Here is a 15,000-nt window from a genome sequence, read left to right as displayed (position 1 = left end):
AAAAGGTTAGCATACCGAAAGGGAAACTATGTGGAGATAAGAAAATTCCTAACAGATATAGCATGGGAAACAGAGCTCAGGGAAAAGACGGCCCAAGATATGATGGAATACATCACGCAAAAGTGCAAGGATGCAGCAAACAAGTTTGTCCCAGCCCAAAAGGAAAACAGTGAAATGAAGATGAGAAACCCATGGTTTAATCAGAGATGTAGGCTAGCTAAGCAGCAAAGTAAAAAGGCATGGAGAAACTATAGGAATAACAGGACACTGGAGAGCAGAGAAAGATACCAGAATGCCAGGAATGAATATGTCAGGATGAGAAGAGAGGCAGAAAGACAATACGAAAATGACATCGCAAGCAAGGCAAAGACTCAGCCTAAATTGTTGCATAGCCACATCAGGAGAAAAACAACAGTAAAGGAACAGGTTATAAAAATAAGGATAGGGGCAGAAGGATTCACTACACACGACAAGGAAGTGTGTGAGGAACTGAATAAGAAATTCCAAGAAGTCTTCACCTTAGAGCAAGGAGAAATCCCAGAGATAAGAGAGGGAATAACTAACCAGGAACCACTGGAAGAGTTTGAGATTACAAGCGGGGAAGTAAGGAAGTGTTTGCTAGAGTTGGATGTAACAAAGGCTATAGGCCCAGATGGAATCTTCCCTTGGATACTAAAGGAAGGAGTAGAAGAACTGTGCCTACCACTCTCCATAGTGTATAACAAATCTCTGGGAACAGGGGAACTGTCAGAAATTTGTAAAGCAGCTAACGTAGTCCCGATATACAAGAAAGGGGATAGACAGGAGGCACTGAATTACAGGCCAGTGTCCCTAACCTGCATACAAATGCAAGCTGATGGAGAAGATTGTGCGAAGAAAGCTAGTGGAGCACCTGGAGCGAAAGAACTTTGTAACACATCATCAACATGGATTCAGGGATGGCAGGTCCTGCCTCACAGGGTTACTTGAATTCTATGATCAGGCAAGAAAGAGATGGGTGGGCAGACTGCATATTTTTAGATTGTCAGAAAGCCTTTGACACAGTGCCAACCAAGAGGCTAGTGAAAAAGCTGGAGATGCAGGCTGGAGTGAAAGGGAAGGTACTCCGTTGGATACAGGAGTACCTAAGCAACAGGAGACAACGAGTCAGTGTGAGGGGTGAGGTCTCAGATTGGCGAGACGTTACGAGTGGAGTCCCGCAGGGGTCAGTCCTTAGACCTATACTGTTTCTGATATATGTAAATGATCTCCCAGAGGGTATAATCGTTTCTCTCAATGTTTACCGATGATGCAAAAATTATGAGGAGGATTGAAACTGAGGACGATAGTAGGAGGCTACAAGATGACCTAGACAGACTGAGTGAATAGTCCAACAAATGGCTGTTGAAGTTCAACCTGAGTAAATGCAAAGTAATGAAACTAGCCAGTGGAAACAGGAGGCCAGACACAGGATACAGAATAGGAGATGAAGTACTTAATGAAACGGACAGAGAGAAAGATCTAGGAGTTGATATCACACCAAACCTGTCTCCTGAAGCCCACATAAAAAGAATAACGTCTGCGGCATATGCAAGGATGGCTAACATCAGAACAGCGTTCAGGAACCTGTGTAAGGAATCATTCAGAATCTTGTACGCCACATATGTAAGACCAATCCTGGAGTATGCGGCCCCAGCATGGAGCTCGTATTTTGTCAAGCACAAGACGAAGCTGGAAAAAGTCCAAAGTTATGCCACTAGACTAGTCCCAGAACTAAGAGGCATGAGTTACGAGGAAAGGCTGCGGTAAATGCACCTTACGACACTGGAAGACAGAAGAGTAAGGGGAGACATGATCACAACCTACAAAATCCTCAGAGGAATCGACCGGGTAAGCTAGGATAAACTATTCAACACTGGTGGGACGCGAACAAGGGGACACAGGTGAAAACTGAGTACCCACATGAGCCACAGAGACGTTAGAAGGAACTTTTTCAGTGTCAGAGTAGTTAACGGATGGAATACATTAGGCAGTGATGTGGTGGAGGCTGACTCCATACACAGTTTCAAATGTAGATATGATAGAGCCCAGTAGGCTCAGGAATATGTACACCAGTTGATTGACAGTTGAGAGGCGGGACCAAAGAGCCAAAGCTCAACCCCCGCAAGCACAAATAGGTGAGTACACTACCCGTCTCCACCCACATACACACTACCCGTCTCCACCCACGTACACACTACCCGTCTCCACCCACATACACACTACCCGTCTCCCACCCACATACACACTACCCGTCTCCCACCCACATACACACTACCCGTCTCCCACCCACATACACACTACCCGTCTCCCACCCACATACACACTACCCGTCTCCCACCCACATACACACTACCCGTCTCCCACCCACGTACACATTACCCGGCTCCCGGGTAATTACCCGGGAGCCGGTCGGCCGAGCGAACAGCACGCTGGGCTTATGATCCTGTGGTCCTGGGTTCGATCCCAGGCGCCGGCTAGAAATAATGGGCAGAGTTTCTTTCACCCTATGCCCCTGTTACCTAGCAGTAAAATAGGTACCTGGGTGTTAGTCAGCTGTCACGGGCTGCTTCCTGGGGGTGGAGGCCTGGTCGAGGACCGGGCCGCGGGGACACTGAAAGCCCCGAAATCATCTCAAGATAACCTCAACCCACATACACACTACCCGTCTCACACCCACATACACACTACCCGTCTCACACCCACATACACACTACCCGTCTCCTCCCTCAAACACACTGCCCGTCTCCTCCCTCATACACACTGCCCGTCTCCTCCCTCTTACACACTGCCCGTCTCTGTTACGTACCCATATTGGATATGTATATAAATATTCAATAATTACTAGTTCCATGCATCATTACTTGTATGTGCTTATATATTATATTATTAATTGTATGTGTGTATATAATTTATCATTACTTGCATGCTTATATCAGCACTTGTATGTTCATGTATGTTTATATCATTACTAGTATGTGTTGATATGTTATATTGTGGTAATGATCAGTGGGCGGACAAGACCGTGTGAAACAGTTATTATTTTTTGTGGTGGTCAGCTTTCCCTGATAAAGTTATATTTTGTACTGATCCCTTAGTGGCAAGACCGTGGGAAACTGTTATTATTTGTTCACCTAGACGGCAATATTGTGGGATACTATTTCCTGCCATGATGGGCAGTTGCCAACAAATTCTTTTTATTATATAATTTTATAACTATTATATTAATAACTACATTATTTCTGTTTATGCATGTAAATCTGATCATTCCTTAATTTAGTTAAGTAATTCCCATTATATGGCTCCATTTAAGTAAGATTTATATTAATTAAAAACTAGCACTCAAAATGTTGTGCAGAAGCGAGATCGGCTCCTGCCGTGAGAAAATTATTCAGTAACTGTTTGGACACAGGAAGGATCACATCTAGGAGTTAAGTTCTGTTATATCATTATGTTCTGTTGTAGTATGTTAGTCTGTGATGACATAATTTTATTTTGATTTACATGTGATTGCCCATCTGTTGATATATATAATACTGATAATTAACTGAAATATATGTCTAATGCACATTTATTTTTATATGTGTGATTACTTAGTCCTAAGGGGGTGATTAACTTAAATTTTTGCCTGTACAAACCATGGGATTATACTGGTGACCCACCTTGAGATTGCAGCATCGGTAAATGTCCCTACACTACAAGATTTTGTTGCTGTACGGGTCACGAGCATTAATGTACGGTTTGTAAGTCTCCACCCTCATTCACACTACTCCTCTCCACCCATATACACACTACCCGTCTCCACCAACATACACACTGCCCGTCTCCACCCACATACATACTGTCCGTCTCCCACCCACATACACACTACCCGTCCCCCACTCACATACACACTACCCGTCTCCACCCACATACACACTATCCGTCTCCACCCACATAGCCACTTCCCGTCTCCACCCACATACACATACACACTACCCGTCTCCGCTTGCATGCGCATCCTCCCAGTCTCCTCCCACATTCACATCACCAAACACACACATGCTCTCATCATTCCACACATACATTTCCTCTGTCTGCACACACAGTTACTCTCCCCGCCTACCACCATCACTATCACCATCTTCAATACACAATCCCTCCACCGCGGTAACTAAACATTTGGACTCCAAATTTGAAGTAACTTATATCTTTGGAAATAGAGCAGAACATTTCATATCCACCATCCTCATGTTTGAAGCACATTGGGCCGATCCTAACCTGCCAATGAGAGTCCCCATATAATTGGCCCAAATATCTGGCTTCATGCCTTTGACTGACAAACAAGCAGACGTTCTATTTTTAGTTATTTTTCTCTTATACATTGATATAATATATTCAAGTTGTGAGTTGTGTTGTTTATATCTTAAACAAAGCTTACTTACCAGTATCCTTTAACCTAAAATGGTGAATACTCCTTATTACTGGGCAACTTTGACTGAGCTACTTTTCATCAACACTTATAAAGAATGAGTACGCAGATCATGTGCGTGGTGCAAATCAGGACAACTTCCTTTCAAATATATTTTAAACTTATTGTCTAATTAACCCTTAGACAGCGGCTATGGAGAAATGGTCATACCCACCAATATACAAATAATACTCACAAAAAAATTATAGAATTATTAATTTGGATGCAGAATATAAGTAAAACACGAAAATAAGTAAATATATATAGTTTGACTGGGTGGAGGCGCTGTGTAAGTCTGAGCCTGGCACATGCCAAGGCCTGGTGCTCCACTTTCCTGATGCTTACTGATTTATTCTCTGATGTTTCACTGATTGTTTTATCATTTGTTTTTCTTTATTTTCGTCCACAGTGAACTTTTATATCCGTATTTGCATCATACGTGTAAAACCCAGACAATAGTTAGTGAGGGAGGGAGGGAATTGTCAGGGGAAAGTGCCAAGCCATTACAACTATATAGCACTTCGAAAGGATCAGGATAAGGATTTGGGATGGGACGGGGGGAACGAATGGTGCCCAACCACTTGGACGATTGGGGATTGAATGCCGACCTGCATGAAGCAAGACCGTCATTCTACCGTCCAGCCCAAGTGGTTGGAGACAACAGTTAGTGAGAAAATCAAGACAATAGTGAGAATGACTAGATAATAGTTGTATATATCATCATATGGTGATGACCGCATTTCCGTAGCAACATTCATGATGATAACCGCATTCACACCATGAAATGGTAGCAGGATTTTTTTCATGGGTCAAGGTAAACTCCATTACATCCATATTTGCATCATACAGGTAAGACCCACACAAGAATTTGTGTACGTCTTCATTTAATAATAATCACATTATCCTGTTCATCATCAATTAGCAGTTACCACTGTCTAAGGGTTAAAACTTCTGCTCCTTCAGAAAACTGTAGGAGTTAGTCTGGATATCTAGCTAGCGCTCAAGTGTTAGCTGACTGCGGCACAAGTAGAACTACGAGGTTGCCAGTAACGACTGGCAATGCTTGCTGCCACTATAACCAATTTCGTTCTCGAGACTGTTTGTTGTATATCTAACTTTCAAATTCACAATGAAATCCCAATAGCCTGATGTGTCTATGACAAAATATCAAGGCAATATGGTGAGATCGAACTGGCATATCTCTAATCTTACCAGAACCATACGATTCCTACTTAACCAAGATAAGCACAAAAGTATCACAACCAGAATTCCAAATAAAGAAACTATTTGAAACTTAAGTAAAATTTCTGCGTCTGATACTTTGAGCTCATCGTGGTCAAGTAAACACTATGTTTCTGTGAAGACCAAACACGCAAGTTCGAACCAACCACACCGCCCTCAATATATTCCCACATGAATTCTCTTACGAATCCTTTTGGGTGAATTTATATTTATATTTTCAATGTGTTGATATCATGCACCAGTTATGTTGGGGCGGCCATACACGAGCACGGTGTGGCAGCCTCCCCAGCGGCTGAGGTAAGATAATAAGTGGAGAGAGAGACACTGCTCCTTCCCACATTTCCCTTACAAAAATACAAAACAAGTTGGTGTGTGATGTCTGAGACCTGAGCCATTAGAGGCGTCACTGTGGGAGGAAGACTGGCAGTCCTCAGACAATTTAATGGAGCTTCCCAGAAAACTCAGGTCATCCTCCTCTGTGGGTTTTCTTGAAGTTTTCTTCCCTGTGACTGTAATTGTAAGATTGAAGGGGGGGGGGGGAGGAGGGAGAAGGAGGTGGGGGAGGGGAGAAGGAAGGAAGGAAGGAGGTAGATGTAAGACGAAGACAAGAAATTGAGGTAGAGAGGGTAGACGAGGGTTAGGAGTGAAACATGATGGGAGAGGGGTTGGAGGCGCGAGAGGGAAGGGAAGAGAGTTATCAGGGGAACGCGCCAAGCTATTACTTCTACTATATAACACTTGGAAGGGATCAGGATATGGATGGGATGGGACGGGGGAAAGGACTGGTGCCCAACCACTTGGACGGTCAGGGATTGAACGCCGACCTGCATGAAACGAGACCGTCGTTCTACCGTCCAGTTGAATTTGTTAGGCGAAAATAGTTATATTATTTATTACATATATTGAATTCAAAATGCTTAGTTCATATGCCACTCAAGTCATCGCGTACTGATGCTGCCACACAAGCTTCCCTTGGGTGTTCCGGCGCTGCGTCTCAACTACCAGAACGAGAACTTGCATCTAAGACTGTAGCTATACGAGAAATCTATGTACAGAAATTGACTTTAAATAATTAAACATCTCATTTTTTCACCATTCACAAAGAATAAACCTTCGCTCCATCCGTGGTTCTCACCTCTGCAGCGTATATATATGCATGAGTGTGGAGGAGATTTAACGTGTGTGTGTGTGGGGGGGGGGGGGGGGCAAACGTTTTCTCTCAAACAATGCAAGACACATTTTGGTGGTAGGGAGAAGCCATGTAGGTAATGTGAGCTTTGCTGTGTTGTCCATTCAGGTGGAGATGCAGATGACAAGTGCCTCTCCTCCAGCCCTCACCTTGCAGTCTTGGCATAACCATACGAGCTTCATAGCGTGGAGCAGCTTCGCTTGGGTCTGGTTATCTGAAGCGGCTTCACTTTCCTAGAGTGAGAGGGAGGCTGGAGCCCAGCCGGATGAACCTACTATTGGCCAGAAAGCCTGCTATGGTGCTCCCATAGCGGGTTACTATGTATCTCTTACGTACGTGTGTTCTATGATCTTACCTAGTAGTGAGAGGAAGGTGTTGACTGAGCGAGGCGGTATTTCCTGGTTATGTGCGATCGACTCTTTTATAACATCATAAATGTAAGTGTTTAAATAATAAAAATTTTAAGTATTTTAAAATCTAAACATTTAAAATTACTAAAGATAATGAAAACAATTAATCATGAAAGCCGTAGTAGTAATAATAAAAATAATTAAAATAATAATAATAATAATAATGGTAACAATAGCAATCATTACAATTTTGTTAATAATGATAATCATAATTAATATATAATTTTAATGTCACTCGTTAACTTTTTAATAAGTTTTATACAGGGCATGTAAAATCTCTTGTGTGTCTGGTCCTCTCATTAACACCTCGCTAACTTCCATCATTCCTGGCGGAGTTTGGCAACATCTCTCCTCACCAACGTTTCCCTCACCCAAAGTTTGCTAACTTTGGCAAATACATCAAAGCCTCTCGCTCATCTAGCGGAAATTTCCATAACTTTTGTATCTGTTTTGTAAAATCGTTACCAGCTCGTTGACAATTCGTTAACTAATTTTTGGCATCTGCCACTCAGACTCTTTCGCTCTATTCTCTGATAGTCCCTGAAGTTCTGGCTCCATTAAGACAGACAGTTCACATTGCTAACACCTCGTTATCTCTAACATCTCGTTATCTCAAACACCTCGTTATCTCTAACACCTCGTTATCTCTAACATCTCGTTATTTCTAACATCTCGTTATCTCTAACACCTCGTTATCTCTAACATCTCGTTATCTCTAACACCTCGTTATCTCTAACACCTCGTTATCTCTAACGCCGCGTTATCTCTAACATCTCGTTATCCCTAACGCCGCGTTATCTCTAACACCTCGTTATCCCTAACACCTCGTTATCTCTAACACCTCGTTATCTCTTACACCTCGTTATCTCTAACACCTCGTTATCTCTTACACCTCGTTATCTCTAACACCTCGTTATCTCTTACACCTCGTTATCTCTAACACCTCGTTATCTCTTACATCTCGTTATCTCTTACACCTCGTTATCTCTTACACCTCGTTATCTCTAACACCTCGTTATCTCTTACACCTCGTTATCTCTAACACCTCGTTATCTCTAACACCTCGTTATCTCTAACGCCGCGTTATCTCTAACATCTCGTTATCCCTAACGCCGCGTTATCTCTAACACCTCGTTATCCCTAACACCTCGTTATCTCTAACACCTCGTTATCTCTTACACCTCGTTATCTCTAACACCTCGTTATCTCTTACACCTCGTTATCTCTAACACCTCGTTATCTCTTACACCTCGTTATCTCTAACACCTCGTTATCTCTTACACCTCGTTATCTCTAACACCTCGTTATCTCTTACACCTCGTTATCTCTAACACCTCGTTATCTCTTACATCTCGTTATCTCTTACACCTCGTTATCTCTTACACCTCGTTATCTCTAACACCTCGTTATCTCTTACACCTCGTTATCTCTTACACCTCGTTATATCTAACACCTCGTTATCTCTTACACCTCGTTATCTCTTACACCTCGTTATCTCTAAGACTATTGATAGCTCTGAGATTAGGAAGAAGGTTACAAAAGACAACACAGTTAAGCATCAAACAGGAGACAGTGGCAAGAAGCTTCGTCTTCTGCAGCCTCACCACTTCCTTACCATGTGATATTCTTGGCAGAGTGAGTTGAGCTATTCATGGAATATTCATATTTTACTGCTTTTCAAATCTGTAGTGTATAAATTCTATATTACGACTTGCTAAAGAATATAGGAGAGTGATAGAGCGTTAAGAACCATTATATGTGTGTGTACTCAACTAGTTGTTGTTGCAGGGATTGAGATTTGGCTCTTTGGTCCCGCCTCTCGTCCGTCAATCAACTGGTGTACAGATTCCTGAGCTTCTCGACCTCTATCATATTTACATTTGAAACTGTCTATGGAGTCAGCCTCCATCACTTCACTTCCTAGTGCATTCTCAGCTTCCACCTGTGTCGCCTTGTGCGTGTACCACCCGTGTTAAATAATCCATCCTTGTCTACCCTGTCAATTTCCCCTGAAAATTTTGTTTGTGGTGATCATGTCTCCCCAGGCTCTTTCTTCCAGCGACGTGAGGTACAGTTCCCTCAGCCTTTCCTCGTAACTCATGCCTTTTAGTTCTGGGACTAGCCTAGTGGCATACTTCTCAACTTTTTACAACTTCCTCTTGTGCTTAACAAAGTACGGGCTCCATGCTGGGTTGTATGCTTTACAAATGTGGTATACAAGGTTCTTAAACATTCCTTGCACAGATTCCTGAAGCTAGTTCTGATGTTAGCCAGCCTCGCATACGCCGCAGATGTTATTCTTTTGATGTGGGCTTCAGGAGACAGGTTTGATGTGATATGAACTCCCAGATCTTTCTCTTTGTCTGTGTCGTGAAGGACTTCATCTCCCATTTGGTATACAATGGCTTGGCTACTACTTCCTCCCCCCTAGTTTCATTACATTGCATTTACTTGGGGTGCATTTACTGGGGTTAGTTGTGCAGGGCGCGGTAGAGCAGCGGTCTCTCATCTTACAGGTTGGAGTTCAATCCCCCACCGTCCAAATGGTTCTGCACCATAAGCCCCATCCCAAATCCTAATCCCTCCCAAGTTATAATAGCTTGCTATGTAGTTATAATAGCTTGGCGCTTTCTCCTGATAATTCACTTTCCCAGGCTTAGTCCAAAATTATAAATTAACTAGACAACTTTCCCAACAATGTATACAAAATTTCAGAGACGCTGTGTTCAACGCTGCCATTTCCACCTATGGCAAGAAGACCAGCAGGTCGGCAGGCTGGTTCGAGGCTCACTTGGAAGAGATGACACCTGTCATCGAAAAGAAGAAACATGCCTTGGCAGCCTACAAAGCTTGTCCAAGTCAGCGCAACTTACAGATTTTTCGGGCCGTCAGCTGCAAAGTGCAGCAGAGCGCCAGGCGATGTGCCAACAACTATTGGCTCCAGCTCTGCTCCCAGATACAGACTGCAGCAAATACAGGCAATGTAAGGGGAATGTATGACGGCATCAAGCAGGCCCTGGAGCCCAATCCAGAAAAAGACCGCTCCTCTGAAATCTGCCATAGGCGAGGTGATTCAGGACCAGACACTGCAGCTGAAGCACTGGGTCGAGCACTACTCTGAGCTATATGCCAGGGACAATGTGGTCACCGAAGACGCCCTGAGCGCCATTGAGTGCCTGTCTGTGTTAAAGGAGCTCGACAGCGAACTGACCCTCGAAGAACTCAGCGAGACCCAAGACTCCCTTGTTTCTGGCAAAGCTCTGGAAAAGACGGCTTTCCTGCTTAGACCTTGAAGTGGTGCAGAGGTAGCCTGCTCATGGAGCTGCATGAATTTCTCTGCCTCTGCTGGGAAGAAGGAGAGGTGCCACAGGACATGAGGGATGCCAGCATCGTCACGCTGTAAAGGAATAAAGATGACGGGGCGACTGCAACAATTACCGTAGACTCTCCCTCCTCAGTATTGTCGAAAAGCTGTTTGCTCGAGTCACATTGAAGGGGGATCCAAGTACTTGCAGAGAGAGTCTATCCAGAATCACAATGCGGATTCAGAGCTAACAGGTCCACCATCGACATGGTCTTTACCCTCAGACAACTGCAGGAGAAATACAGGGAACAGAAGCAGCCACTCTTCGTAGCCTTCATAGAGCTGACGAAGGCCTTCGACCTCGTCAGCAGCGATGGCCTGTTCAAGATCCTCCTCAAGATCGGATGCCCACCCAGGCTCCTCAGCATCATCAGATCTTTCCATGAGAACATGAAGGGCACCGTGGTCTTTGATGGCCTAACATCAGATACCTTTGACATCCGAAGTGGAGTAAAGCATGGCTGCATCCGGGCTCCAACCCTATTCGGGATTTTCTTTGCAGTTATGCTGCATCACGCCTTCGGATCTGCCACGGAAGGCATCTACCTCCAGACCAGGTCGGATGGAAATCTCTTTAACCTCGCCAACCTGAGAGCAAAGATAAAGGTTCGGCTGAGGTGTCTGGGCGACTTCCTTTTGCCGACGACGCAGCAGTCACTGCCCACTCAGCCGAAGACCTCCAACGGCTCATGACCCGCTTCAGCGAGGCCTGTCAAGCTTTCAGACTCACCATCAGCCTGAAGAAAACACAAGTCATGGGACAAGGAGTGGACTCCCCACCTAACATCGGCATCTCTGATTCCAAATTGAAAGTCGTTTACGACTTCGTGTACCTGGGATCCACAATCTCTGACTTCCTCTCTCTTGATACGGAGCTAAACAAACACATCGATAAGGCATCTACTACCATGTCCAGACTGACAAAGAGAGTGTGGGCCAACAATAAACTGACTGAGTATACAAAGATTAAGGTTTACAGAGCCAGTGTCCTGAGCACTCTCCTTTATGGCAGTGAATCATGGACACTCCGCGCCCATCAGGAAAGACAGCTGAATGCCTACCACATGCGCTGCCTTCGACACATCTTGGGCATCACCTGGCAGGACATGATGACAAACAACAACGTCCTGGGCAGAGCAAGAATCACCAGCATGTACGTAATGCTGAAACAGAGACGAATGCGCTGGCTCGGGCACGTTGTGCGCATGGGCGACAGCAGGATCCCCAAGGATCTCCTGTACGGAGAGCTGACGCAGGGAAGGCGTCCAACAGGCAAGCTTCAGCTACGGTACAAAGACGTATGCAAGAGGGATCTGAAAGCCATGGACGTCGATCTTGCTACGTGGGGAACACTGGCTGCAGACTGTTCAGCCTGGGGGCCGTCTGTTTAAAAAGGTCTCTCCAAGTTCGAGGAGACACTTGCCAAGAAATCGGAGGCAAAGAGACAGAGAAGGAAAGCCGGGAGCCAGGAAGACAGACCAGAATCGGACTTCGTTTGTGCTCAGTGTGGGAAGGACTGCCATTCTCGGATGGGCCTCATCAGTCACACCAGACGCTGCACCAGAATTGACAACAAGGGCGCAACTCCATAGTCTCCCGAGACTGAAAGATACCTACTACTACTCCTTGGGTTGAACTTTAGTAGCCATTTGTTTAACCATTCATTCAGTTTGTCTAGGTCATCTTGTAGCCTTCTTCTATCTTCCTCTGTCTTAATTCCCATCATAATCTTTGCATCATCAGCAAACATTGAGAAGAACGAATCTATTGCCCCTCGGAGATATTTTACATATATCAGGAGCAGTATAGGTCTAAGAACTGATCCCTGAGCGACTCCACTGGTGATTCCTCGCCACTCCGAGACCTCACCCCCTCACAGTGACTCACTGTCTTCTGTTGCTTAGGTACTCCCTTATCCAGTGGAGTACATTCCCTTTCACTCCTGCCTGCAACTCCAGTGTGTGCACTCCTCTTATGAGGTACTGTGTCAAAGATTTTCTGGCTATCCAAAAATTTCTGGCATATGCAGTCTGCCCCACCCTTCTTTTTCTTGCCTGGTCTTAGAATTCAATCAATCCTGCGAGACATGATCTGGCATCCCTGAACCCATGTTGATGTTGTGATACAAAGTTTTTCCACTCCAGTGAAAGTGGACCAATGGAAACACAAGCTGCATACTTGGGATCTGACAAGTGATGGGAAGAAGATTGTGATCTTGATAAGCTACAATCCCCCACCAAACAGTAGAAGGCCCCAGACAGGAGTATGATAACAACAACAACAAGACATGTATAGATGAACTGCAGAGGGCAGCAACAATAGCTCACAGATTGAGAGCGAAACTGCTGATCATGGGAGACCTAAATCTCGGAGAGATCGATTGGGAATCATGAAATCCCCATGGTGGGGAAGAAACGTGGGGAGCAAAATTAGTGGAAGTTATAGACAGGAATTTCCTAACACAACTTGTGAAGGAAGTCAAAAGGGAAAAAGGAGGGGATACACCAAGCCTGTTAGACCTGATTTTTACTCAGAATGCAGAAAAAATACGAGTATTGAACATTAAATACTACTAGGAGCCAGTGATAATGGTGTCCTAGTCATTGACTACATGATCGAACTAATAAATGTAACCACGGGACAAGAGGTCTGGATAAAGAGAGCAGACTATATAAAAGGGGATTACAGAAGGATAAGAGAATATCTGGGAGAGGTGCAGTGAGAAGAGGAACAAAGACATAGAGGAAAAACAGTACAAGATATGATGGACCTAGTCAAGTGGAAATGCAAGGAGGCCGAAGAGAGTTTCATACCAACATTAAAGGAAAATAGTTGAAGGGAGTATTTAATCTCATGGTTTAATAGACAGTTCCAGGAAGCACAAATGAGAAGCAGGAGGGCAAGGAGAAAGTACAGATGAGAATATGATTAGCTGCAACAGAGCTTGGAATGATTACAATAATATAAGGAGAGTATCGGAAAGGAATTATGAAAATGATATTGTATTGAAAGCGAAAAAGCCACCTAAGTTACTACATAGTCATATAAGAAGGAAAAAGTCGGTGAACAACCAAGTAAGAAGACAAAGGAAAACAGAGGGGGGCCATATACAGAAAATGACAATGAAATCTACGAGGTACTGAATGACAGTTTCCATGGAGTGTTCACAACCGAGCCCGAGCAGCTCTTATTGTTAGAAGAGGAAATTACCCAAGATGAGAGACTGACAGATATAGAGGTGACAGCAGAGGAGGTCATGAAACAGCTAACAACACTTGATGAAACTGAAGCAGTTGGACCAGACACTGTATCACCACTGATACTAAATTAGGCAGCGCAGGCCCTCAGCGTGCCTCTAGCAAGGATCTATAATGAGTCGCTTACGAAGGGAGAGTTGCCAAGTTGCTAGAAGAAGGCAAATGCTGTACCAATTTTCAAAACATGATATAGGAAAGAGGCACTTAACTACAAACCAGTATCACTGACAAGCATCCCCAGTAAGGTACTGGAAAGAATAATCAGGTTAAGGCTGGTTACACAACTAGAAAACATTAGATATGTAAACAAACACCAACATGGTTTCAGAGAAAGGAGTTCATGTCAAACAAACCTTCTGGAATTCTATGATAAATTAATATGAATAAGGCAGGACAGGGAAGGTTGGGCCAACTGCATATTTCTGGACTGCCAAAATGAATTTGACACAGCATCTCACAGGAGACTGCTATTCAAACTTGAGAGGCAGGCGGGAGAAAGTGGAAAAGTCCTACCTTGGGAAAAGAATTCCTTAACAGGAAGAAGCTACAGAATAACAGTCAGGGGCGAGAAGTCGGACTGGCGAACCGTAACGAGTGGAGTACCTTAAGGATCTGTGCTGGGAACAGTTCTATTTCTAATATACGTGAACGACGTGTCTGAAGGAGTCGAGTCCTATATGGTGATGTTCGCGGATGATGCAAAATTAATGAGACGAGTTGAGACAGATGAGGATTGTAGAATACTGAAAGAGGAATTGAACAGGCTGCAAAGATGATCAGAGATATGGCTACTGGAGTTCAACACGACAAGTGTAAAATTATAGAAGTCGGACTAGGTGACAGGAGACCAAAGGGTCAGTACACATTGAAGGAAAACTATCTTCCTGTGATGATTCGAGAAAAAGATCTGGGAGTGGACATAACACCAAATCTAACTCCTGAGGCCCGGATATCGACAGCAGCGTACTCTATGCTAGCAAAAGTTCGAGCGTCAGTCAAAAACCTAAAAATGTAGGCATTCAGAGCACTATATACTGCCTACGTGAGACAAGTCTTAGAGTATGCAGCCC

At 44.1% G+C, this 15,000-nt stretch overlaps 1 protein-coding gene across 1 annotated transcript in view; it reads left to right on the top strand.

Annotated features, from left to right (window-relative positions):
- The window catches only part of LOC123751793 (zonadhesin-like), a 44,257-nt gene extending 33,655 nt beyond the window's left edge, over window positions 1-10,602 (top strand). The window contains exons 4-5 of the mRNA XM_069320199.1: window positions 10,025-10,287; window positions 10,373-10,602. Coding sequence (XP_069176300.1) covers window positions 10,025-10,287; window positions 10,373-10,602 — 493 coding nt within the window. The remainder of the gene's footprint in view (window positions 1-10,024; window positions 10,288-10,372) is intronic.
- The last annotated feature ends 4,398 nt before the right edge of the window (window positions 10,603-15,000 follow it).

This window comes from Procambarus clarkii, chromosome 8 (genome assembly GCF_040958095.1).
Source record: "Procambarus clarkii isolate CNS0578487 chromosome 8, FALCON_Pclarkii_2.0, whole genome shotgun sequence".
In the NCBI taxonomy this organism is placed as follows: Eukaryota; Metazoa; Arthropoda; class Malacostraca; order Decapoda; family Cambaridae; genus Procambarus; species Procambarus clarkii.
Note: the sequence above shows the minus strand (reverse complement) of the source record. Positions and strands in the feature narration are given on the sequence as shown.